This window comes from Dermacentor andersoni, chromosome 1 (assembly GCF_023375885.2).
Source record: "Dermacentor andersoni chromosome 1, qqDerAnde1_hic_scaffold, whole genome shotgun sequence".
Lineage (NCBI taxonomy): Eukaryota > Metazoa > Arthropoda > Arachnida > Ixodida > Ixodidae > Dermacentor > Dermacentor andersoni.
Window position 1 is genome coordinate 294,337,928 of NC_092814.1, and position 26,107 is coordinate 294,364,034.

The 26,107-nt window shown below is 45.3% G+C and overlaps 1 protein-coding gene across 10 annotated transcripts in view; it reads left to right on the top strand.

Moving 5' to 3' along the window:
- LOC126548353 (mitochondrial amidoxime-reducing component 1-like) overlaps positions 1 to 24,492 on the top strand; it is a 54,525-nt gene extending 30,033 nt beyond the window's left edge. For 9 of the 10 annotated variants that reach the window (XM_055063290.2, XM_055063292.2, XM_055063295.2 and 6 more), the window contains 2 exons: positions 23,874 to 23,945; positions 24,025 to 24,492. In XM_055063290.2, coding sequence (XP_054919265.1) covers positions 23,874 to 23,945; positions 24,025 to 24,169 — 217 coding nt within the window. In that variant the 3' untranslated portion in view covers positions 24,170 to 24,492. Of the gene's footprint in view, positions 1 to 13,143; positions 13,286 to 23,873; positions 23,946 to 24,024 lie in introns of those variants that run through there. The other variant, XM_055063297.2, reaches the window with a different exon arrangement.
- Positions 24,493 to 26,107: the final 1,615 nt, after the last annotated feature.

Sequence of the window (26,107 nt, forward strand, 5' to 3'; positions counted from 1 at the left end):
CTCTACGATGAGTATTTCAGGGCTACAACTGCCACCCCCTTCCTATCATTACCTTAGCATAGTCTGTACTGCTTGAACTTGAATGGGAAGTTGCCGACAACCCTTACGGCAGCGACCACTTCCCTATACTGCTAAGATCACCCAAAGAAAACGAATATCCACCACACGCTCCTAGGTGGAAGATTGAGACAGCTGATTGGGAGAAATTTCGATCTCTCACTAGTATCTCATGGGCTGACATGTCTTCGTTAGGAATTGATGCTGCAGTGGAGTTTTTCACAGCCTTCATAATAGATGCCGCATGTAAATGCATATCACAAGTAAATGGCTTGGCGTGTAAACGGCGTGTCCCGTGGTGGAACGACGATTGTAGGATCGCCCGAAAGAAACAGAACAAAGCGTGGGGGTTGCTACGCGCCTCCCCCACTGCGGAGAATCTTATCAACTTTAAAAAAGTAAAATCACAAGGCAGGCGAACCCGCCGACAGGCCAGAAGAGACAGTTGGCAGAAGTTTTTATCGGGTATCAACACGTATACAGATGAGGCCAAAGTCTGGAACAAGGTACATAGCATAAGAGGGCGACAAACATACTCCCTCCCTTTGGTAAACACACAAGGCGATACCCTGCAAGACCAGGCTGATGCTCTGGGTGAACACTTCAAGCGCGTGTCTAGCTCCACTCACTATTCAGAGAACTTCCTTAAATATAAAGAAATAGAAGAACTCAAGCCTCTGAATCGGAAATGCACGCCAAACGATCCTTATAATCGCCCTTTTACCATTGCTGAACTTAAAGCCTCCTTGTCAGTATGTCGGAGCTCTGCACCGAGCCCCGATAGAATCATGTATGATATGCTTAAACACCTGCACTCCGACACACAAATCACGCTACTTACACTTCTCAATGCTATCTGGGCTGCTGGTTATCTCCCATCGAAGTGGAAGGAGGCTATTGTGATCCCTATTTTGAAACATGGTAAAGACACTTCATTGCTCACTAGCTACCGCCCCATAGCGCTTACAAGCTGCCTCTGTAAGCTTTTCGAAAAAATGATCAATCGCCGTCTGATACATCTCCTAGAATCTAGTAAAATGCTTGACCCATTTCAATGCGGTTTTAGGGAAGGGCGATCTACAACCGACCATCTCGTGCGCATCGAAGCGAGCATTCGCGATGCCTTCGTACACAAACAATCCTTCTTATCTGTATTTCTGGATATGGAAAAAGCATACGACACAACCTGGCGGTACGGAATCCTGCGCGACCTTTCGGCACTGGGCATCCGCGGCAATATGTTAACTATCATAGAGAGCTACCTAGAGAACCGTACATTTCGGGTGAAAATAGGTCCTGCACTGTTGCGTACATTCATACAGGAAACTGGGGTACCCCAGGGTGGAGTACTCAGCTGCACGCTCTTTGTCGTAAAGATGAACACGCTTCGTGCATCATTACCACCAGCTATTTTTTATTCCATCTATGTAGACGATATACAAACAGGCTTCAAATCCTGCAACCTCACAGTCTGCAAGAGACAGGTACAGCAGGCCCTAAACAAGGTGTCCATGTGGGCAGACCAAAATGGATTTAAAATCAACCCCCACAAAAGTTCCTGCGTTCTCTTCACAAGAAAGAGAGGCCTGGTCCCAGATCCTTTTCTAGAACTGGGCGGGCAACAAATTCCTTTTAACAAAGAGCACAAATTTCTAGGTGTTGACTCCAAGCTTACTTTCATTCCACACCTAAAATGTCTAAAAACAAAATGTCTAAAAACAATGAACCTACTTAAAATCCTATCCCACACAACATGGGGTAGCGACAGGAAGTGCCTGTTGAATCTTTACAGGAGCCTAGTTCGATCACGAATAGACTATGGTGCTGTAGTATATCACTCTGCCGCCCCGAGCGCACTAAAGATGTTAGACCCCGTTCATCATCTGGGAATCTGCCTGGCCACTGGCGCATTTAGAACAAGCCCTGTTGAAAGTCTGTATGTTGAGTCCGATGAGTGGTCACTCCATTTTCGGAGAACATACATCAGCTTTAACTACTTTCTGAAAGTGCGCTCTAATAAGGAACATCCGTGTTTCACAACCGTGAACGACTTGACGTGTGAAACACTTTTTCGTAATAGACCCTCTATGAGATTACCTTTCTCACTGCATGTAAGAGAACTTGGCGAAGAAATGGACGTCCCATTTCTCGAACATCGCCTAATGCCTGCTGTTAAGCTATTACCGCCCTGGCAGTGGCAGGTGATAGAATGTGACGTATCGTTTGTAAAGGTCACAAAGCACGCTCCTGAGCTTGAAATTATCATGCATTTCCGGGAGCTTCAATTGAAGTACTCCTGCTCCGAGTTTTACACAGACGCATCAAAATCACATGCTGGCGTATCCTACGCTGCTGTTGGTCCCTCTTTTACTGAATCTGACGTGTTGAACCCCATAACAAGTATCTTCACTGCAGAAGTCTATGCAGTACTGTGTGCAGTAAAACATATAAAGAAACTGAAACTGGACAAAGCCATCATATTCACAGACTCCTTAAGTCTTGTAAATGCACTCATTTCTTCTCAAAAGCATACGAATCCTGTCTTCAATGAACTCTACTCACTCTTATGTAACATCTACTTATCACATAGGCATGTAGTAATATGCTGGGTTCCTGGCCATAGAGGAATCGAGGGAAATGTGCTTGCCGACGAGATCGCCAAATCAATAGCATCGCAAAGTATTCGTTCTGCTGCTGTCCCTGCAACAGACATGAAGCCTTTTCTAAGACACAAACTCCGAAGCCACTGGCAACGCTTGTGGGACACAGAAACAAGTAATAAGCTTCACCTAATTAAGCCGAAGCTAGGTCCCTGGCACCCAACTACGAAAATACGAAAAACAGATGTCCTATTCACTAGACTGAGAATAGGACACACATTTGGCACTCACAACTTTCTCTTGTCCGGTAACGAGCCCCCAACCTGTGGCAGATGTGGCGACCGGCTGACCGTCCTCCATGTCTTCCTGGAGTGCCGGGAAGCCGAAAGAGACAAGAGGAAACATTTCCCGTTTGCCTACCGCCATTGTATTCCCCTGCATCCGGCTATGTTTCTTGGTGAAGAACCGCTTTTTAAGACCAAAGCAGTCCTCGCTTTCTTAAAAAGATGTTGTACTACATGTTACAAGCCCATTCATTTCGTAGCGCATGCTCTTTCCAGAGGATATCGCTAGGATAGATTCTCTGTATAGCACATGCCTCTAGGCCCTTGGGTTTCAAGGGCCCCGGGGAGGCAGTAGTGCTCTAGACTATTTTATACATCTAGATAATCACATATTTTATATATTGCATCATTCTATCTCAATGCCTTCTAATGTTCATAGTACACGACAATAGTCATTCCCATAATTTTATTACTCCTACATCTTATGGAATTTGGATCAACTCTTTTAGGCCCCTTTACAGCCAAGGCACATTAAGATCACAGAACCCATCTGTCCACTTCGAACTCATTAACATTAGCATGGCGCTCTTTGGCCACACCTGGCCCTTGCGCCATTAAACACCAAACATCATCATCATCCTATCATTACCTGGATGCCTGGTCATTCCATGGGAGCAATGGATTCAAGTGCTCAAGAACTACATGGTGGCATTGGGCACCTCCTACCTACCTGCCATGCGTCGGAAGGTGATTCTGCTCAACTGCTTGGGCTTGGAAGGACAACATATCCTCCAGACTCTCACGTCGGAGGACGACCTGCGCCTTTCGGCTGGAGGGACGTTGACGACTCCTGCTCCAGATGAGTTCGACCTCGCCATTGTGACGCTTGAAGGTCACTACAGCAGCTCTGTCAACGTCACTGCAGCGTGTCACTGTTTCAGTCGACGTGCACAAGCCCCAAGTGAGACTGCGGTCGATTACGTCACCGCGCTACGAGGTCTCATAGGAGCATGCAATTTCTGCGACTTGGCGGACATGATATGCAACCAGCTCATAGAAAAAACTACTAGCTAATACTTGCTTGAACGTCTTCTACTGGAAGAGTTTCTTACGCTTTTTCGGGCCCTTACCATTGCAAGACAGCATGATCAAGCGACTAGAGAAGCGAGAGAACTTGCACGACAGGAAGCACAAGTGCATCACTTAAATGATACTGCGCGACAAAAAAACGACACGGACGTGAGAGAAGATGACACACCTAGCGCGAACATTTGTGCTAGGTGTGTCGTCTTCTCTCACGTCCGTGTCGTTTTTTTGTTGTGCAATATCATTTAAGTAATGGATTACCAACTTGCCCGGAATGCTGCTCTTATTAAGTGCATCACATTAAAGACACAAACACTTCAAATATGAGAGAAAACCACTGTGGTACGTATACATGCGATAAGACGCAAACTGAAAGTCGTTGAGCTCTGAAAGAGCAAGAATGTTATTGTCGTGGTTCTTTGGAACACCTCGCAAATATCTCTCACCTCAAAGCTAAGACACATAAGTGTCGCAGATGTGAAAAGATTGATCATTTGGAAAAGGTGTGCAAGTCTCTCCGAAAGTCTGAAAAAAATTCAGCATGTTGCGGAAGATGACAACGATACAGCTGATACGGATGATCAGATAAGTGTTTGTCACATCGGGAGCTGTAAGAAGGGAATTTATGCAGTGTTGGAAATTGAAGGAATTTCCGTGTCGTTCCTGTTTGACACTGGATCATCGGTTTCAATCCTAGCCGAAGAACTTTACTGACGTCATTTTGCTACTATATTTCCTCTGACATCAACATCCATCTCGGCAGAAGTAAAAAAATGAGAAGCTCAGGACATCATTGAGCGCGTCGATTCTTCAGAGTGGGTCTCACCGATTGTTGTAGCCAGAAAAAAGGATGGCTCCATTCGCATGTGCGTAGACCTACGAGAGCCAAACAAAGCTATAGTAGTGGACAGTTTTCCCTGCCACAAACTGAGTAACTTTGTAACAGCTTGGCTGGTGCACAGTGATTCCCCAAGCTAGATTTAGCTTCTGCATACCATCAGTTACCACTAAGTCCAGGAAGTCTTGATCTTACAATGTTTATAATGCATTACAGACTATTTCGCTTCAAGAGGGTTTGCTTCGGACTGGCATCGGCACCATCAGCATTTCAGAAAAGGATGCATATTGATCCTCAAAGGATGCAAATGCATCTTATTTTACATTGACGACATCATCGTGTATGGATGCTCCTGAGAGAATCACTTGGTCAATTTGCACACTGTTTTGAACAGCTTTCTGGTGCTGGTTTCAGGCTCAACCATAAGTGTGTTTTTGACGTAGCAGAGTTGACTTTCCAAGGCCATGTTGTCAGCGCCAAAGGGTTGTTCCCACTGATGTCATCTATCGAGGCGATAACCAAAGCACCATCACTTACAAATATCAGTGAACTTCGCTCGCTGCTGGGACTTGCAGGCTTCTACTTCAAGTTCATCTCGCATTTTTCTGATGTTGTGGAGCCAATGCGTGCTTTTCTTTGAGGAAATGCGCCATTCGCTTGGACTGCAGCAGCACAAAGTGGCTTGGAGCAGCTGAAAACTTTGATAACATCTTTCGAAGTTCTTCACCTTTTTGATCCTCAGTTACCTGTGTACATTACAACTGATGCCTTGGATATGGATTAGGTGCTGTACTGCAGCAGGATTATAGAACATCACTGCAAACTGTTGCGTTCGCCTCACATACTCTGCAACCGCATGAACGGAAGTACTCAGTCGGTGAACACGAGGCCCTTGCCTGCACCTGGGCCTGTGAGCACTGGCATGTTTACCTTTGGGGCCGACCTTTCATCTTGCGGACAGACCACACTGCTTTGGTTACGCTCCTTCCAACGAAAGGATTGCACGCTGGTCATCACGGTTGCTGTGCTACAACTACATCATGGAATACAGGAAGGGTAGTGAAAACGTCATGGCTGATGCACTCTCCTGGCTGCCCGTACAGAGTTTCATCCGCGATACAACCCAAGAAGAATTTATATGTCTCTTCTCCCCAGTAGTTACCATGCAAGAGCTTCAAGAAGCAAGTGCCGCCGATCAGGCTATCTCTGAAGTTAAGCAGTTTACCTCTACTTCTTGGCGTGACAAGAAATCCTTGTCAAAAGACCTGCTACCTTACTTTCACATGCAATCTGAACTCTCTATTGTTAGCAACATTCTGTGTTGGGGTGACAAGATTGTCGTGCCTACAACTTTGGCACGCCGTCTTATGGATCTGGCTCATGAGTCACACCCAGGAATTAGTTGTACCAAAGCCTGTCTCAAAGAGTCGTATTGGTGGCCATGCATGGATAATTGCATTGAAGAACTTGTCTGCACATGTCTAACCTGCCAGTCATGTGACAAATCAGCACGTACATCTGCAGTTCCAATGGAAACCGTCACTCTTCCCAAGAAAGCCTGGAAAAAGTCGCTATCTACATTGTGGGACCTTTCACGCAAGCTTCAGCCAACTGCCGTTTTGCCATTACAATTATTGACTATTACAGAAAGTGGCCAGTGGTGGCTTTCGTACAGGATGTGACCACGTCTACAGTGAGAAAATTCCTACTTGAACTTTTTACAAGAGAAGGATGTCCACGTAGTATCGTATCCGATCATGGACCACAATTTTCTTCAGCGAATTTTGGAGAATTTCTCACAGACCACGGAATCATGCATTACAACTCTTCTGCATATTACCCGGAAGCTAATGGTTTGGTTGAAAGATCTAACAGGGTATTAGTCATATATTCAATTGGCCCTGCGATGCTTGATTACCTGCAAACATATCGCTGTACACCTCATGTGACTACTGGTGTTGCACCCGCTTTTCTTCATCATGGATGCCAACCTCGAACCAGATGGGAAGCTATCTCCACAGTTTTCTGCGCCCAAGAAAATTATTGAAAAGCGGGGAACTGCCTCTTACCTCTTGCAAGATGGGTGTGTGTGGAATGCTTCCAGATTTAGTGGCTGTTCACCGTGAAGCTGTCAGCAAAATTAAATTCGGTTCCTCTGCTCTCATGAACTGGTCACTGGCATCCGATTATTCAGCTATTGCAGCTGTAAATCATCCATCACAACCTGGCACATCAAGTGCGGATAACTATGGAAATGCACCCCTGAACCCTGAACCACCTGCTGCAGATTGCACACAACCAGCTTCCTTTAATTTGCCAGGATGTGAAGCACGCATGAGAAGAAGCGCCCGTGTCAAGAAGACACTGAAGAAGCTGCACGACTACGTTAGGCAGTAATGGACTACAATTTTTTTTGTAAGGGGGGATATGTTATACAAGGCGTCGCTGCCAACTGCAGCACCATTAGAAGGCGCGTGCTTGGAGCTGCCTGAAAGAGAGAAAAAGAGGATGGAATAAACGGTGAGGGACTAAGTAATGTCTCCATTGATGTCGTATTGAATACTATGCACGATACAACAGCGCCACTCGCTGAAAGGGCGTGGTCCATTCCAATGACAGTGTCAGCATAGATTGCGGCACCAATGCGAGCAAAGGCATCGTACTGGGGGACGTCTTGCTGTGGGTTAACATGACTGCTGCCGCCAAAATGTAATGGAAATCTAGTGCCTTGAACGGGTTCCAAGCGGTACACGACACACCCAAACCTCAGCCGTTCTAAAAACCAACTATTCCCCTGACCAACTGCTACTCTATCCTTCTGCTTGCCCATCTCTTCTTCTTCTTTCACTTACAGCATTCTTCATTACCGTTACAATATACATGTATAAAAAATATATATATATATATAGAAGAGAGAGATGAAAATGACATAGAGGTAATGAATGAAACCGTAACTAGGCGTCAGAAGCAGCAAGGGAGGTAGGGCACCAAGGCATCCAGTAGGTAAGCTCTCCCAATTAATGAAGGACCTAATAAAGAAATGACAAATAATGAAAGTGTCCAACTCAAGAGATCAGGTAGAATTCGCGGAATTGTCAAAACTGATCAACAAGGAGAAAGTAAGAAATATTCAAAACTATAATGTGAGAAAGACTGACGAAGGAGTAAAAAGATGGATGGAGCATGAAATCAGTGAGGAGAAAACTTGGCATAGGACAAGCCAAGATGTATGCACTGAAAGATAAGCAGGGTAATATCATCAGCCATTTCAAAGATATAGCAAAAGCAGCAGAGAGCAGCAACGCTACCTCCATTTGAAGTATTAATGAACAGGATACAGAGGCTCCTCCTATAACTAGCGATGTAGTTAGAAGGGCCTTGCAAGACATGAACCGGGGAAAAGCGGCAGGAGAAGATGGAATAACAGTCGATTTAATCAAAGATGGAGGAGATACGCTTGAAAAGCTTGCGGTCTTCTATACAAAATGTCTCATGACTTCAAGGGTTCCAGAGAACTGGAAGAATGCCAACATTACACTAATACACAAAAAGGTAGACATTAAAGAATTGAAAAACCATAGGCCCATTAGCTTACTTTCAGTATTGTATAAAATACTTACGAAGCTAATTTCCAATTGAATAAGGGCAACACTTCCATCAACCAAGAGAACAGGCTGGCTTCAGGAAGGGATACTCTATAATGGATCACATCTATGTCATCAGTCAGGTAATCGAGAAATCTGCAGAGTACAAGTTCAAGTTTTATTCATCGATGATGTCAGTTTTACAAAGAATTGTATACAAAATTAGCACTACGCAGGGAGCCCCAAAGTTAGAAACTGTCAGGGGGGCTCCCATACATGAACAAAATGAAAAAAAAAAAAAGAGCAAGAGATACAGATCAAGTATTGGTTACGGTGACTTTACAGACAGTTTGATAAAATAAGGAACAGTGCAAAAAAAAACAAGAAGATATAAAGCTGTTTAGTAAGACAAAAATTGCAAAGAAAACTTCTGTAGTGAACAAGCAATGCAAGTTTACAAAACTATAAAAATAGGAGTAATGTAACATGTAGTATAATAGCTAAGTCAATTATGATTACAATCACAAAAGTCAGTTGTTAGGATGAAGAGAGTTGCTGCATAAAATATAAACTTGATTCTTGAATATATGCTCTGTGGGGGATGATTTAATGGTATGTGGAATAGAATTCCACAGTTTTATTCCTGCAAATGTGGTAGTGAACTTACCGTAGTTTGTACGCACTTTAGGTAAAAGACGATTATTGAGTTCAGAGAACCTAGTAGTGTTAGTATTTGCAAAAGTTTCAATAACTAAGCCATCTATATGTGCAATATTACGAAATAACTTATAGATCACGATTGTTAACTTTAACTGAAAGAGCTGATGAAGAGGATGACAGACAGACAGACAGACAGAAAAACTTTATTCATAGCAAGTGAGTTTGGACTCCTCTGGGTCCGTGGACCACTGCACGGTCCCGTACTACTTCGAGACGTTCATGCTACTTTTGTTCATCACGTCGGCAACCCGAGCCACCGCAGTAAGCTGCGATGTCGGGTCCGTAGACGAGAGCAGGACCTCCCAGTACTCCCAGCTTGAGATGTCTGGCTGTCCCTGCGGGGGAGGATCGGCAGGGCAGCCAAAAAGGATGTGGGAGAGTGTGGCGTGAGGGTCTCCGCATAGGGAGCATGTAGGGGAGATGCCACAGTAGTGGGATAGCAGCTGAGGGGATGGGAGAGAGCGGGTCTGGAGGCGTCTCCAGAGGATCTGTTGGGAGTGCGTCAGGGAGGGGTGGGGACGAGGGTAAGTCTGACGGTCCAAACGGGGTATTTGCGTGAGCTCCGCAAAGCTGTGCACCCGCTCCCTCGAGAAACCCGGATCGAGGCTGTCCTGAGCCCGGCAAATTAAACCTCGGGCCAACTTTCCGGCAGCGTCGTTTCCGGGGTTCCCAGAGTGAGCCGGCACCCACCGGAGCTCTACCCTGTGTGGTAAATTCTGGGTGGGGATGTTCAACAAGTTCCAGGCAGGGTTGTGAATTCTGCCTCTGGCAAAGTTGGACAAAGCAGTCTTTGAATCGCTAAAGATATATTCAGCATCCGAAAGGCCAAGGGCTAAGGCGATGGCGGTCTCCTCTGCTTCCTCAGGTGTAGAGCCCGAGGGAAGATGGTGAGTTAGGGGTCGGGGTAAGGTTGGGTTGTAAGCAACTGCTACAGCTTCATGCGTTGTACATGCGGCGTCTACCCAGATGGTTTTCTCGACTTGTCTGTAATACTTGTGGAGGGCATTTGCGCGAGCTACGCGGCGAGAGATGTGATACTGGGGATGGACGTTTCGAGGAAGGGGTTTCACTACAAGGGGTGTATGAATGTGTCGAGGAATGGCCATAAGGGCTGACTGACTAGCGGGTATGTTGATGCGAAGGGAGGCGAGGATATGGCGGCCAGTGGCGCTCGTGGCAAGTCTTAAATACTGCGTCTGAAGGTGCGCCTCAACTAGTTCAGGAAGCGTGTTATGCATGCCTAGTGCAAGGAGTTTGGCTGTGCTAGTACTGCGAGGTAGGTTGAGGGCTGCCGTAATTGCAAGGTGGATCATGGTGTTCACGTGCTCGGTTTCCGTGCAGTTCAGCTTGAGATATGGAGTGGCGTACAGAATGCGGCTAAGCGTAAAAGCATGTACAACTTTCATGTTGTCTGCTTCGTCTAAACCCTTGTGCAGGGAAGATACGCGGCGTAGAAGCTGCAACCCTGATTGCGTGGAGGCCTCGAGGGTTTTAAGGGTATGGTCATTGCGTCCGGAATCCTGCAGGTAGAGGCCAAGGATGCGCAGGGTGGGAGTGAGAGGGATAGGGGATCCTTGTAAAGTGATTTGGATGGGTGAGTTAGCGGCAGATTTTGGTCTAATTAGGAGGAGCGCGAACTTAGAGGGGGAACACTCGAGTCCGATAGATGATACGTGAGCGGACATCGTGTTGACTGCTAATTGTAGAGTTTCCTCAATTTCCCCGTCTGAGCCATGAGTGGCCCATGCGGTAATATCATCAGCGTACAGAGTGTTTTAGGTGTGGGATGAGATTGAGCTTCTGGGCTAAGGGGATGAGAGCAATGTTAAATAGAAGGGGGGAGAGGACCGCGCCTTGCGGGGTTCCAAATTCACCGAGTGTATAAGAGGGTGTGCTGAGCTGATCAATGTGCAAGAAGGCAGTGCGGCCAGAGAGGAAGGCGCGAACGTAGTTGTAGGTCTTAGGGCCTACCTGTAGTTCCTGCAGTTCCCGTAAGATGGCAGCGTGTCGAATTCTGTCAAATGCCTTAATGAGGTCAACCGCCAGGATGGCTTTAGTAAGATGGGGGATGGTATCATCAAGCACATCGTGCGTAATTTGAAGTAGGGCATCCTGCGCAGATAGATGCGCACGAAAGCCCACCATACCGTGGGGGAAAAGGTGATTTTCTTCCATGTACGTTGTCAGTCGGGCAAGGATTATGTGCTCAAAGGTATTGCCGAGACAAGATGTAAGAGAAATGGGGCGGATGTTCTCAAGGGTGATGGGCTTGTGGGGTTTTGGGATAAATATAATTTTTCCATGCTTCCAGGAGGCAGGGAGGGTACCTGCCTCCCAGCATTCGTTAACGTTAGGTAATGAGGTGAGATATGGAGACATCATCAAGATTTCGGATGGCAGCATTGGTAATTTGATCCTCCCCGGGTGTGGTGTTGCGCAATTTCAATAGGGCTGCGTGAAATTCAGATTCTGTAATAGGAGCGTCAAGCTGTGGTTGGGGTGAACCCGTGTACTCGGGATGTTAGCAAGGAGGACCTGGGGTGGTATAGGTGCATTTCACCTGCGCGAGGAAGGCGTCGGTGTCGTGCCGATGGTTATGAGTGAGGCGGCGAATGCTAAGACGCGTCTGAGTTTTAGATTGCGTGGTATCGAGCAGATGGCGTAACAGGTGCCAAGCGCGGGTTATGGAGAGATTGCCTCGGAGGCCGTCACAAACTTGAGCCCAGTTAGCTTTGCAAAGAGTGGCACTATGGTGTTCTATTTGGGATTGAAGCTGGGTGAGTTTGAGTTTTAGTTTCCTGTTGTGCTTTTGAGTTCTCCACCTTCGCGTTATGTTCTCTTGAGCTTCGAGAAGGTGGGCGAGCTTACTGTCGATAACAGGGGTGTCTGGGGTAGTATCAAGCGTTTGGGTATGTTGGCGAATGTCTTTCTGTAACTGAGCAGTCCAGGTGTCTAGGTCGAAGGGGCCCTGTGCTGGCTGCGCTTGCCTAAATTTACGGAGCTGATCCCAATTAGTGTGCCTAGCGGTAAATTTGCACTGAGGTCGGCGATAGTTCACTGCTATGTGAATCAGGTGGTGGTCGCTGCCTAGTGTGGCTTGCGTTCTTTCCCACTGTAGGTGAGCCAAGTTTCTACCAAGCGTGAGGTCTGGGCTAGTATCGGCAGTAACACTGTTACCAACCTGCGTAGGTAGGCTAAAATCATTAAAGATGGTCAGGTGAAGTAATAGCTTATTATTGTATAAAACTGTGCCTCTGTGGTTGGTGCGTCGATAGTCCCAGTCCACGTGAGTGCAGTTAAAGTCACCGGCAACCAGTAGGGGGTTCGATCCGGCCATTTGGGTTACGGATTTGAAGAGTGGAGCAAGTAGGTTAATCGGCTGTCGTGGGAGAAGATAGCAGTTAAGCATGAACAGGGGAGATTGTGCAGGGGTGTGGGGTAAAATTTCGATGAAGGTGTGAGCAATAGGGGAAGTAACGTTGTGCTCCGCGTAATGCAAGGTGTTACAGACGTATGTAACCACCCGAGGAAGATCAGTGGAGTCAGAGGGGATAACAGCGTATCCTGGCAGTTGCCTGCAAACATTGGCATCCTGGATAGCGATAATGTCTGGTGGGGACAAAGAATTGGTGATAATCTGCTGCAGAGGGTCGCGCTTTCGCCGGAAGCCCCTGCAATTCCATTGAATAATTTGTAAGGAATTATGGTGCCTCGTAGGAGCCATGTTGAAGGGTGGTGGGGCGAAGGAGGAGTGCAAAAGGGGGGACTGCGGGAGGAGAGGCCGCTGAGAGTCCAGGCATAAGGTTAGCTAAACGCTCCTCAACCTTGGCCATGATGCTAGATATGACCCTATCCATTATACCAGTAATGGTAGCTTCAATCATAGTCTGGCATTGTGCTGTGACCTGCGCAGTAATGCGCTCTGTGAACTTGGCTTCTAGGTTTTGGGCGAGGTCCTGATATTTGTCTTCCAGGTCTATAGGTTGGACTGGGCTCTCGTCAGGCCTCCTCTTGAAGAGGATGAATGTTTAAACTGCAATAAAGTGGTGTTGCATTGGATAGAAAATGGCTGAAAGTCATGAGACGAAGCGCCTGATTCTGCAGGCATTGAAGTTGGCCGAGGTGAGCGAGGTATGTATTTCCCCAGGCTGATACGCTGTACGATAAATGTCTGTGAATGTGTGCATGATAAAGGGAATGGATAATGTGCGGCTGAGAATATGAGCGGGTTTTGATTATGGTGCGTATTCCAAAAGAAATCTTACAGACAAGTGACTGCGCATGAAGATTGAATTTCAGATGCCTGTCTAAAACTACGCCAAGAAACTTTGTGCTATCAGATATTGGTATTAAGTTGTTTTCAAGACAGACATATATAGATTTCAAAATTAGTGTTGGGGGAGGAATGAAAAACCATAAAAACCGTTTTTAGCGGATTGATGCGCAACATGTTCTTTCTTTCGACACCAGGAAGTTATGTTATGCAGATCAACGTTAAAATTTTGCTGTAGCTCGTCGACATTATTCGCGCAAGTAAAAATAGTTGTGTCGTCTGCATATAATATACAATCGGTAGTGGTCATAACATTAGGTAGGTCGTTAATAAATTATAGAAACAGCAGCGGGCCAAGGATCGAGCCCTGAGGAACGCCTTTATATATGTTTTTAGCAGATGAGAGTTTGCCGTCAATCTGAACAACCTGAGTACGATTGGTTAGGTAGCTAGAAATAAGCTGAAGTGGTGGGCCAGTTATGCCGTAAAATTCAAGTTTATGTATTAGAATTTTGTGATTAATGCGGTCAAAAGCTTTTGTTAAATCTCTAAATACACTTCCAACCAGCAAGCCTCCGTCGATTGCCTTCTTGACTTTATCGGTGAAGGTTAGAAGCGCAAGCTCAGTTGAGTAACCCTGCCAAAAGCCATACTGGTTAGGTGACAGTAGATTAAATTTTGCTGGGTAGGATGATAAACGTGTATAAACTAGTCGTTCAATTATTTTACTGAAAAATGAAAGAATACAAGTAGGCCTGTAGTTATTCAGAAGTTCACAATTGCCTTTTTTGTAAACAGGTGTAGATTACTAACTTTCAGAGAACTGGGAAAAATGCCTGCTTTAAACATTTTGTTAACAATATCTGCTATGATAGGAGACAGTTCATTAGAAACCAACTTGATACGAGATGGGTGAACAGAGTCTAGGCCAGGTCCAGTAGACCTAAGCGAAGATATAACATGAAGAACTTCCTTTGCATTCGTAGGTCGCAAGTAGAAAGAATGAAGATGACGAGGCAATGTCCGTAATGGGGGATCTGTTTGAGAATCACAAGTACTACTAAAATACTCACTAAAGGCATTCACGATATCAGCTGGGTGGCAGTACGTTTGTGTCTCAGTTTTTATTTTTGTTAAATGCTCACGACATTTATTATTTAAGAATTCGTTGATGACCTGCCAGTTGCGCCTCGTATTATTGCCATTATTCAAAATCTTTTTCTGAAAGTAATCTCGTTTAGCACATTTAAGTGCAGCTTCAAGTGTGTTAGAATATTTTTTGAAACGAGATTCAAGTTCACAGTTAAATGGCTCACAAATTACCCTTCTGTGGAGCCGATTTTTCTTCAAGATACATCGAAGTAGTGCTCTCCTGACCCACGGTTTTCGAGGGGGAGCTGAAGAAACGAGTTATAATAGATGTAGTGCATTCATGAATGCAGCGTGTAACTTCAGCCAAGAACAACTGATAAGCCTCTTCAGCGCAAGATTCACAGAGTACTGTGGTCCAGTCGTTTGACTGTATCATAGAGATAAATTTTTGCGAGTCAAAATGTACTTTCTGTTTCTTTTCAGTCGATTTAGAATTTTCAGTGCCTAACCTCAAAAATATGGGGTAGTGGTCAGTTATGCTGTGCACGGTGACTCCTGCTGTATAATCTATAGTAAAGTTTTTTAATATATGATCAATTAACATATTAGATCCTGCCATATCACATCTAGTTGGAGAAGTAATCAGAGAAGCAAGGCCATAGCTAAGAAAACACCCGAGATAATCAGGACGTGATGGAATATTTGGGTCGATAATGTTTATGTTGATGTCTCCGCAGATAATGACATTTTTGTTTTCGTTCGCAACAGTGTGCAACAACTCTTCAAACTGTAGACAAAACTCAGAGTATGATGATGATGGTGAACGATAAATGCACGCTAACACTGTGTTTCGGCCATCAATTGAAAAAACACTCTGATAAAATCCTAACCAAATAGACTTGCAGAGCAAATTAGAAAAGGAAAGATCATTGCGGCGTTTGTATGGCAATGACGATTTAATAAATATGGCAGATCTGCCGCCACGTGGCGTAGCACAATAGCAGTACTCTGCATTGTACTCTGGTAGCGCATATAAATTTCTATCGTCCAGTGACAACTATGTCTCATATAGACAGATAAAAGAGAAGTTGTGATTAATTATAGAAAGAAATGCTATGAGGCTGTCATAGTTCTTTCGTAGACCATGAATATTAAAGTGTATCAGCGATAACTTGGGAGTTCCATCACTGAAATATTTTTTAAGATCCTGACAAGAAAACATTCTTGCGCAGGTTTATGATATGCAGCCGCAAACACTAGTAAGCTAGGTGAAAACAGTAAGATTACCCGCACTAGAGATATGGTAGACACGGCTGTCATCTGTCTTTCGCGCCTTGATTACGCAGTGGTCTGTACAGAGGTGTTTCCAGCCTCTTGCTTTTTTCACTTCAAGAGCTTGTGCGAACAGCCGCTTTCTTTCTTGCGTGAGATGTTCATTTACATATAAGGGATTCTGATCCTTTTGTGGAAACCCAAGGGTCGCAGTGGTCAAGCGAGCCTTCCGTGCCTTCTTCAAAAGCTCAGTTTTTTTTTCTCGGGAGCAAAAGCGTGCAATAATATTGACGCGTGTACTTATCTTTATCGGGCGACCACGTTTCGCCGCCTAACAAATGTAATCGCACAGCGCTGGATGTGCCTGCATGTATCCGAATTTTCTGGAAAGTTATCGATGCTTCCATCCGGCTGTCTGTTGTCGCCGAGCCTTGTGTTATCTGATTTCATCGCGTGACGCGAATGGTGTAGAACTTTGTGGAAGGCTCGCGGGTCCGAAGGATTAGTCTGGAACATTCGATGACTGCTGTATAAAAGCCGATGCGCTTGACCCGCTGATCAGATTTTCGACGATCGCCGACTGTGTTCGCCGCTATCGTTGTGCTTTAAGTGTAGCCTGTTTTGTGGGCACAGGTTCGCCCAATAAAAGCTAGTTTTGTCTTTCACAGTACTGCTACTGTGTTCTTTAACGTCACTACCACGTGACATCTGGTGGAGGTGCTTGTGCGTTCATGTACAGAACGCCCCCGCAAAGCCGCGATCCAAGCCCGAAGGCCGAGGACAAAACCAACGTCGCCTAAGACCAGCGTGCTAGCCGCCGACTGCAAGGACTGCCCCCAGAGCACGGACTTCTACCTGAGACGAACAGGAAGATTGCCATCAAGTCCACCCCAATGGCAGCCCCAGCATCCCCCGTCGTGCTGCAGCAGCCCAGGGAGCCCCCCACGTTCCGCGGTTCAACATTCGAGGACCCGGAAACCTGGCTCGAGACGTACGAGAGGGTCGCTGCATTTAACAGCTGGAACAGCGACGACAAACTGTGACATGTCTTCTTCGCATTGGAAGACGCTGCCAGGACGTGGTTCGAGAACAGAGAAGCCACCTTAACGACCTGGGACCTTTTCTGAAGCGGCTTCCTGCAGACATTCACAAGCGTCGTACGCCGAGAACGAGCCCAAGCACTACTAGAAACCCGAGTGCAGCTGCCTAACGAGACCACCGTGATTTTTACAGAAGAAATGAGCCGCCTATTCCGCCACGCCGACCCGGAAATGTCCGAGGAAAAGAAAGTCCGGCTACTAATGCGTGGTGTAAAGGAGGAACTTTTCGCCGGTATGGTACGAAGCCCACCGAAGACCGTCGACGAGTTTCTTCGCGAGGCCACTAGCATCGAGAAGACACTCGAGATGTGAAACCGGCAATTCGACCGCCGCACGAACGTGACAAACTACGCCGGAGTTCAGTCACTGGCCACCGACGACCTACGCGAGACTATCCGAGCTGTCGTGCGGGAGGAGCTACAAAAGCTGTTCCCATCATCACAGCCTCAAGTGGCTTCGATTGCCGACGCCGTGCGTGAGGAACTCCAACAACAACTTGGAGTAGCCCCTGAATCGCCGCAGCCTGAGCCGCTCACGACCTGAAATAGTCCACGTTGTGCGACTCAAGCCGTACTACCAGCGATAATGAACTTTGGGACCGCGTAACTGACCTTTGGACTTACTTTCTTTTCGTTGTTTTGTTACTTATGTTTAATAAGTGTCCTTTTGTGTTTCGCTCTCTTATATTTGTAGCATCGGGACGATGCTTTTTAAGAGGGGGGTATTGACGCGTGTACTTATCTTTATCGGGCGACCACGTTTCGCCGCCTAACAAATGTAATCGCACAGCGCTGGATGCGCCTGCATGTATCCGAATTTTCTGGAAAGTTATCGATGCTTCCATCCGGCTGTCTGTTGTCGCCGAGCCTTGTGTTATCTGATTTCATCGCGTGACGCGAATGGTGTAGAACTTTGTGGAAGGCTCGCGGGTCCGAAGGATTAGTCTGGAACATTCGATGACTGCTGTATAAAAGCCGACGCACTTGACCCGCTGATCAGATTTTCGACGATCGCCGACTGTGTTCGCCGCTATCGTTGTGCTTTAAGTGTAGCCTGTTTTGTGGGCACAGGTTCGCCCAATAAAAGCTAGTTTTGTCTTTCACAGTACTGCTACTGTGTTCTTTAACGTCACTACCACGTGACAATATTTGTTTCTTTTTTTTGGCTGGTACATGATGTGCTGTATCGACATCCTCAGGAGCGATTTTGCATCCTATAGCATCACCCATAGACTGAACAACCGCAAGACAGCTTTCACCTTTAGTTGCAGGGACACCTTTTATTACTACGTCATTTAGTTGGGAGTACTGTTCCAGTTCAGAAACCCTGCGTGACAAGTGGCCATTTTCATCTTTCAAAGCCCTGTTTTCAATAGCAAGATCGGTATTCTGCTTCTTAACCATCTCGAAAAGTTCATTGAACATGTTAAGGCTGTCACGCATCACAGAAACCTCAGCACGTAAAGCGTCCATTTCTTTTGCCAACTCAGCATTGGTAGGCATTTTGTAAACAGCACGCAATTTGGCAGCAGCGGCAGCAGTATACACAGAAAAGTATGGCTGGAAAGCAAAGGAAAATAAATAAGACCAACCTGTGGCAAAAGTAGGAGTAGATTAGCGACTTGCTCGCGACCGCAACCGCTGCTGCCAGAAGTGAGAGATAGCGCCAATGACGCCTGCTTATATGTTGGAACTCGGCCGGTAGAGGGCAGACGCAGCAGACCAGTCGCTGTCGTGACGAGGTGGTCAGCTGGGCACCGCACGCGCAGAGGTGACAGCCTTTCCTTGCTTTGGCTCGTAGATTGTTCTGCATATGCTATCAACGCAACAATCAACGTCTCTATATGGCTTTCATAGAATATGAAAAGGCATTTGATTCAGTAGAGATAACAGCAGTTATAGAGACATTACGTAATTAAGGAGTACAGAGATTGCACAATTGCACAGTTACTTTGGTTCTCCACAAGAAAAATAGAAAGTTACCTATCAAGAAAGGAGTCAGGCAAGCAAATGCAATCTCTCCAATGCTATTCACTGCATGCTTGGAAGAAGTATTCAAGCTATAAAACTGGGAAAGCTTAGGAGTAAAGATCGACGGCGAATATTTCAGTAACCTTCGGTTTGCCGATGACATTGTTCTATTCAGCAACAATGCAGACAAGTTACAAATGATTGAGGACCTTAACAGAGAAAGTGTAAGAATGGGGTTGGAGATTAATATGCAGAAAACATAGATAATTATGAATGGCCGGGCAAGGGAACAAGAGTTCAGCATTGCCAGCCAGCCTCTAGAGTCTGTAGAGGAGTATGTTTACCTAGGTCAATCACTCACAGGGGACCTTCATCATAAGAAGGAAATTTACAGAAGAATAAAAATGCATTGGAGTGCATATGGCAGACATTGCCAGGTCCTGACTGGAAGCTTACCACTATCATTGAAAAGAAATGTGTACAATCCTTGCATTCTACCGGTGCTAACATATGGGGCAGAAACATGGAGGTTGACAAAGGAGCTTGAGAACAAGTTAAGGACCGCGCAAAGAGCGATGGATTGAAGAATGTTAGGCATAACGTTAAGAGACAGGAAGAGAGCGGTGTGGATCAGAGAGAAAACGGGGATAGCCGATATTCTAATTGACATTAAGAGAAAAAAAAAATGGAGCTGGGCAGGCCATATAATGCATAGGTTAGATAACCAGTGAACCATTAGAATTATAGAATGGCTGCCCCAAGAGAAGAGAAGGGAAGCGCAGTCGAGGACAGCAGAAAAATAGGCGGGGTGATGAAATGAGAAAATTCACAGGCGCTAGTTGGAATCGGTTGGCGCAGGACAAGGTAATTGGAGATCGCAGGGAGAGGCCTTCGTCCTGCAGTGGACATAAAATAGGGTGCTGATGATGATACATATAGCACCAGATATGAAAAGTTGTAGTGTTTCAGTAACCTGAATATACCTAACTGTTCCTCAAACCTGTAATATTTTATCCAAAGAAATTACAACTAAGGCTGTTCTCACTTCTTTCATGTGAAACATTCTTTGGGATGATACATGATAACAGGAAATGGGCACCAGCCCCCTTTTCTCTCCACATGGCACCAGGCTCTTCCACTAGTGTGCTAATAGTTTGGCATTTATTAAGGCAGTTGTGTTTAAGAATTCTGTCAACTCTAGAACACAAGTACTGCAATATGTATCACTTACCATACTGAGCGCACTAAGCCGGAATTGTTTGGCATGTGCTTTGATGTCGCCAGTGGGAAATCCCTGCGCAGTTCCGCCACTTATGGGGCCATGATGTCATGTCAGCTGTCGCTGGAGTGCCACAACAGGAGCATTCCTTCTCAGTGCCTTCCTGAGCATAAGCAGTGTAGCAAAATCTCTGGCTTGTGTCAGCCAATCAGAAAAGATAACCCAAAGAGGGGCTTTTTTATTGTTTGTCTCTGATCGCCCTCAGTGCGACATTGACTGAATGGAGACATCACGGAATAATTGGTGGTGCTCAAGGGATGAGCCCTCCTCTTCTCTCTGAAATATGCTGCCAGCTCTCATTACTGATTGGCAGGCACAAGCTGTAGCTTTTGCTGCACTACATGGAGTTGGTAAGACGAAGTACGTATATAAGTTTTGGGTGATTGGCGCTCAAGCAAACCTTCATGTCAGGAACGAAGAGAGGAAATCACGACCTACTGAACTCCAGGCCTGCATAGATGTCCCTTGCCTAGCATGCCTGGTCTAGTTCAACTGTTTTGCTGCTAGGGACAGAACGTACGGGTAGAATGATGCTAGGTATAACCTGTTCGCTGTTGTCTGCTTTTGCGAACTGTTCCAATGCTCATGCTGCCATCTCGGCAGGCACAACACACTTGTATTGGTGGTGAATTAATAAATTCACAAACATAAGAACAAAATTTACAGATGTCTTGTGTTTGAATAGTGAAATTAGAGGTGGAGGAGCGGCACAAGAAAGGTAAACAACGAGCATAGGTTGCAGCTTGAATGCTAGACGACATAACGTTCCCTTTTCTAGACTCTGTAAGGGACTGAAAAAATTGTTTTAAAAGATTTATAGGATAAACTAGCTTTTTTTAGTTGATTACAGATAGCTTAATGTCAGAGATGACGTTAGGATTTACTGCTGTGTGCTGTAATGAAAGGCAGAGGATCTTGTAAAAGTATTCACAAATCATTCCTGCATCCGATGTGTGCAAGAAATTGATCAAGTCTGTTTCAATGAAAGGTGAGCATAGCTTCTTTTTAATATTGTTTGATATCTAGGTGAGTTGAAAGCTTGTAACAGCGATCCCAGTGCTTTAAAATTTGCTGCACTGCAGGCCTTGTGTTACGGAACTCTTTTCAAACTGCAAAGCTACCTTTTCTGCACGGTACAGCTGCAGCATAACGGTGGTGCAAAGGATACGTACGCGGTGAAACCGTATGTGTAATTCTCTTTTTGAACTCGCGACACGTTCACAGGCAACTTATAAGAGTTAAAATGAGTGGTAATCATTCTGTCGTCGAACATTACGGTTGCTTCAAGCTTCTAAAAAGCTAAACGTTTAGAACTTTTGTAACTTTACAAATTCTAAAGCAATTTGACTTAATGTGAAAGATCTGTGCGGTTTGCTACTACATTAAAAAGTCAATAGGAGCGGCTAATAAACGCTATTTTATAGAGCAGCAGACTGCATGCACTGATATTTTTCAGATTCGAGCAGTCGACTTTTGGAGCCAAGTGACTGATCAAAGCCTTGTGACATCACTGTCACTGTGTTCACAAAAATTATCAACTATGCAAGCAGTTTGTCACAACACAACAGCCACCGTGGGCATTCTAAATACAATGCTGCCTCAGTCAACTGTAGAGTAGCAGATGAACAGGTCATAAAAGTGACACCAACGCCAACATTTGAATGTGAAAATAGCCAACGTTTGAGTGAGAGTGGATGCAGGCAACTCCCGTAGAAGTCGGTGATCTCTGCAGGTCTGGAGTTCCAGTAGGTTGGGGAGGAAATGCCTTGCTGGAGCACGTCACCGCTAAACTACGAAAGAGCGGTTGCTTGTAACTGCGCTTTGACTGTAACAAATGAAAGAAGCCCGCAAACAACATGATGCCACTGTTAATTACTGAGGAATAGGACGAGGCTATGACCGAGACATAAGGCCTCTCACCAATGTGCTTTACAATTACATTTGACAGCGGCTACAGATAAATACTTCAAGCATTTCATTCAGTGCTTATTCGAGTTGCGTGCAGTGTGTGTGACCACTTTAGATAACATGCTATGTCCGAAGGGTGTCTGGTTAATTAAGATCGGTACGTCGAAAGCCAAGTAAAGACGTTTGACAAATCATCATTAAATGCTCCCAAGTGGACGTCCTGACAGGGATGTTCCCTGGACATTTGCTGTGCCATCGTGACTGGCACGATTTCTAAATTTACTTGATAAGTTCGGATACCTTGCAAGGAACGTCAGACGGATATCGCACTTGGACACGTTTTGACCAACGCATAAAAATTCACCCTCCCAGCTGGCTCCGTTTTTCAGTTTTCTGATGTCCAAAGCTATCACATTTCCAGCTCGTGTGTACACTAAGCCTCTTTTCTGGTAGCATTGATTTTGAAAACTTTATTTAGTTCAATGTGCCATCTGTGCCAGGCGGGGATGGCCTTAGAGAAGGGAACAGGCCGTTGCACTTGGCTGTAACTGTGTGCACACTTGACGTATTTTATGCTGCTGCCTGGGCATTTTGCTCTACAGAGCTAGTGCGTGCTACACATTGAGCTTGCTGCTAGATTTGACCCCTGGCCAGATTCCCACTGGCATGGCTGGTTTTTCCTTTACAGTGCCAGTTGCCAATGGAAACCGGTAGTATGAGGGAAATGAACAAAAATTACGAAGTTTAACATAACAAAACTGCACAATGGGTTATGATGGATGCTGTAGTGGAGGGCTCTGGATTTATTTTGATCACCTGGGGTTCCTTAACATGCACTAAAATCATGGTACACAAGTGTTTTCGCATTCTGTCCTCATCGAAATGTGACTGCAACGGCCAGGAATCCAACCCGCAACTAGGTGCTTAACAGTACAATGCCATAGCCACTGAGCCACCTTGGCAAATCACACCTTTCAAAGAGCACAACAAATATATTTTTTTTTTCAACATTCATGCCCCCCAAAAGTTGACAACACTGTCTGTCAACCAGAAAATGAACAAAAATAAATAGAAGGAGACAATGATTGCTGATCTCTTTTGTAAACAAACAAGGGATTTTACACATGCCTCCTGACTTCCTACCACACTACGTAGCCATTTTTTCCCACTTTTGTTAGTTCTAATAACTTTTTAAGCATCCTTGTGATGCTTGAATGAATGAGATTTTAGTGTACGTGGCCTAAACCTGTGCTCCAAGAAAAGTTTGCACCCTTTGGGGCTTATCTTGTCTCGACATTAATCGCCATCTATCTTGCATGCCTTTACTTTCTTTAACTCTGTGCACCCGGCAGTTCCAGGTCATGAACAGCATGTACGTTATGAGTGTTACATGACATCCTTGACGAGGAAGTAGCCAGCGCAAGGTTTTCAGGAGAGAAAACGCAAGCAAGACAGATGGCGATTATTGTTTGGGGACAAGATACAATCCAAAGGAGGTAAAAATTTTTTTAGATTGTGACACAGTAGGAACTATAGGAGATCTTCGCAATGGAAACATATTGACGTTCTAAAAACAGGACACCTATTTACACCATGTAGTTCAGGGAATTTTATAGTTAGCATGCTCTTGTGGCGGAGCTACCTCATGGTGACAATAGCAATGCAACAGTTGGGAAATTCAGCAATTTTTGTCACATTATATCTTTGCATTTTTGGTATATGGATATAGGCCCAATACAGGACCAATTTGAGCTCGTTGCTTTGCTTAGATACTCTTTTTCCAGTCTCAAATTATGACTTTGCATGACAGGTGCCTTGTTACAACTGTTGATCAAGATGCCGGTGTCAGGACTGACAAGGAGCCCCTGGTCACGTTGCGGAAGTAAGCACATTGTGCTTTCCATACTCAAGTGATGTTCTTGCTGGAGTGCATTTGCTGTGACTGCCTCTTTATGTTGCAGGTACAGAGTGGACAAGTCACCTAAAGGAATAGAAAAGTATACGCATCAACCCCTGTTTGGTATCAGCACATATCACATCAAAGATGGCAGGGTTAAGGTTGGAGACACAGTATATGCAGTGGTATCACCAGAGCCTCTTCTGTGAGAATGCAGTCCTATAAGTCAGCGCTGTTGTGTATGTGATTCTGTCTGCTCATTTTAAATGCTATAGTAGCTTCTTTAGTTTAGCGGTGTCATGCACTTATCTGAAAACTTCTGACACGAAATCATGGATGCTTGCTTATCAGCGTGACCTTGTTATTGTGTTAATAGTGCCTAGTGTTGTTCATTAATGGAATTTCTTATGTTTATTTACAATGGTGACTTTGTTATTACTTTTGTTGGTAGTATATATCTATGGTTTGCTTCTAAGTCTCAAGTTGAAATTAGACCTTGTAATGCTGTCATTGAATGCATTTTAACATGGTGGCTGGTTTGATTCATTTATGATAGTGATATGCAAGACAGTTTCGATGTGTGTATATGAATTTTCATGTGTTCATTGCATAGCTGTACAAGCACAGTATGGTTGCACGGGCATAGTGCACGGGGGGGAATGAAAAATGTGAATGTGGATAATTCGGTCAGAGCATTGCCGTGCTCTCTATCATATGAAAATATTTATCAGCAGCAGCCTATCTAACACTAGAGCGTAGCCTTTCAGAACTGGCAGACAGCAAGCCTAGCAATGCTCTCTGCAAACTGCATGTTTCAGTGTTAGCGTTTCCTTTTAATGTGTTCACATTAGCAGCGTCAAAGTTAAAACAAGGGTATGTGTGTGATGTGTAGGAAGCCGGTGACGTGGTATCATATATTGTTGTAATGAAGAAGAGCACATGGACAAGGCCAGGCAAATCGCCGATTCGATTCCTGCAGTGCAGCCACTGAGCCAGCCGAATCGCCAGTGCTTGGCGTGAGTGTGAGCCACTCGGGTTTCCAGTTGTTCCTGCTCTGCATCGCTTGACTGCTTGCTTAATTACGCTTGACGCTACCTGCTGAACTGTTGAATACACCCCATTACAATTGGTAGAGGTGCGGGGTCAAGAACATCTCCACCCTGGAACTCTGGTCTTGAACTCTGCCACCAGTCGTGCCCAACTCTATCAAGCAGACGTCGCTGACACCGTTCGTGGCCTGCTCTGGTGCTTTTCGCTACAAAGATCCCACAGTATTCAGCAGTACGGATGAACATGATGTCACGACTGGCTGTCCATACGAACGCGTGTGCTTGCACAATTCATGGGATGATACCTCCAATCGAAATAACACCATCTTATACCTTGTGGGTGTGGCTCGCCTGCGGAATAGAAATCACGAAGCCGACTTTCAGTCCTGGTCAGCATTCAAGACCAATTTCGCTGAAGTTTGCAGTCGCCCCACCATCCGCAGGTTGTGTGCCGAGCAGCGGTTGAGAGAGCAAGCGCAACAGCCAGGTGAGACAATCGCCTGTTATATTGTAGTGGTTCTAGACCTGTGCAAACAAGTTGGTGCTTTTATGCCCCAAAATGACAAGGTAAAACGTATCAAAGGGCATCGCCGATTACATTTTTCAAATGTTTATTGCTGGGAGTCCGCACACCTTAGCAGAGCTCAGACTCAGTTGTGCCAAAGCTTCGAGTTAAGGAGACGGCAAGATTCGACCAGACGCCCCTCAGTGGCTGGCAATGCCCCCTCTGCCATGGCCGTCCTCATGATCACTCACCCCCTGCTCACACAAAGCATCCAAGCATTCATTACTTGGACACTAAAATCTCATTAATTCAAGTATCACAAAGATGCTTAAAAAGTTTAACTTAAACTCATCAGAACTGACAAAAGTTGGAAAAAATGGCCACATAGTATGGTAGGAAGTCGGGAGGCATGTGTAAAATCCCCTGTTTGTTTACAAAAGAGATCAGCAGTCATTGTCTCCCTTTATTTATTTTTGTTAATTTTCTGGTTGACAGACAGTGTCGTCAGCTTTTGGGGGGCATGAATGTGGCAAACAATAATTCTAAAGTGGTGTGGTTCGCCTAGGTGGCTTAGTGTTGAGCACTTAGTTGCG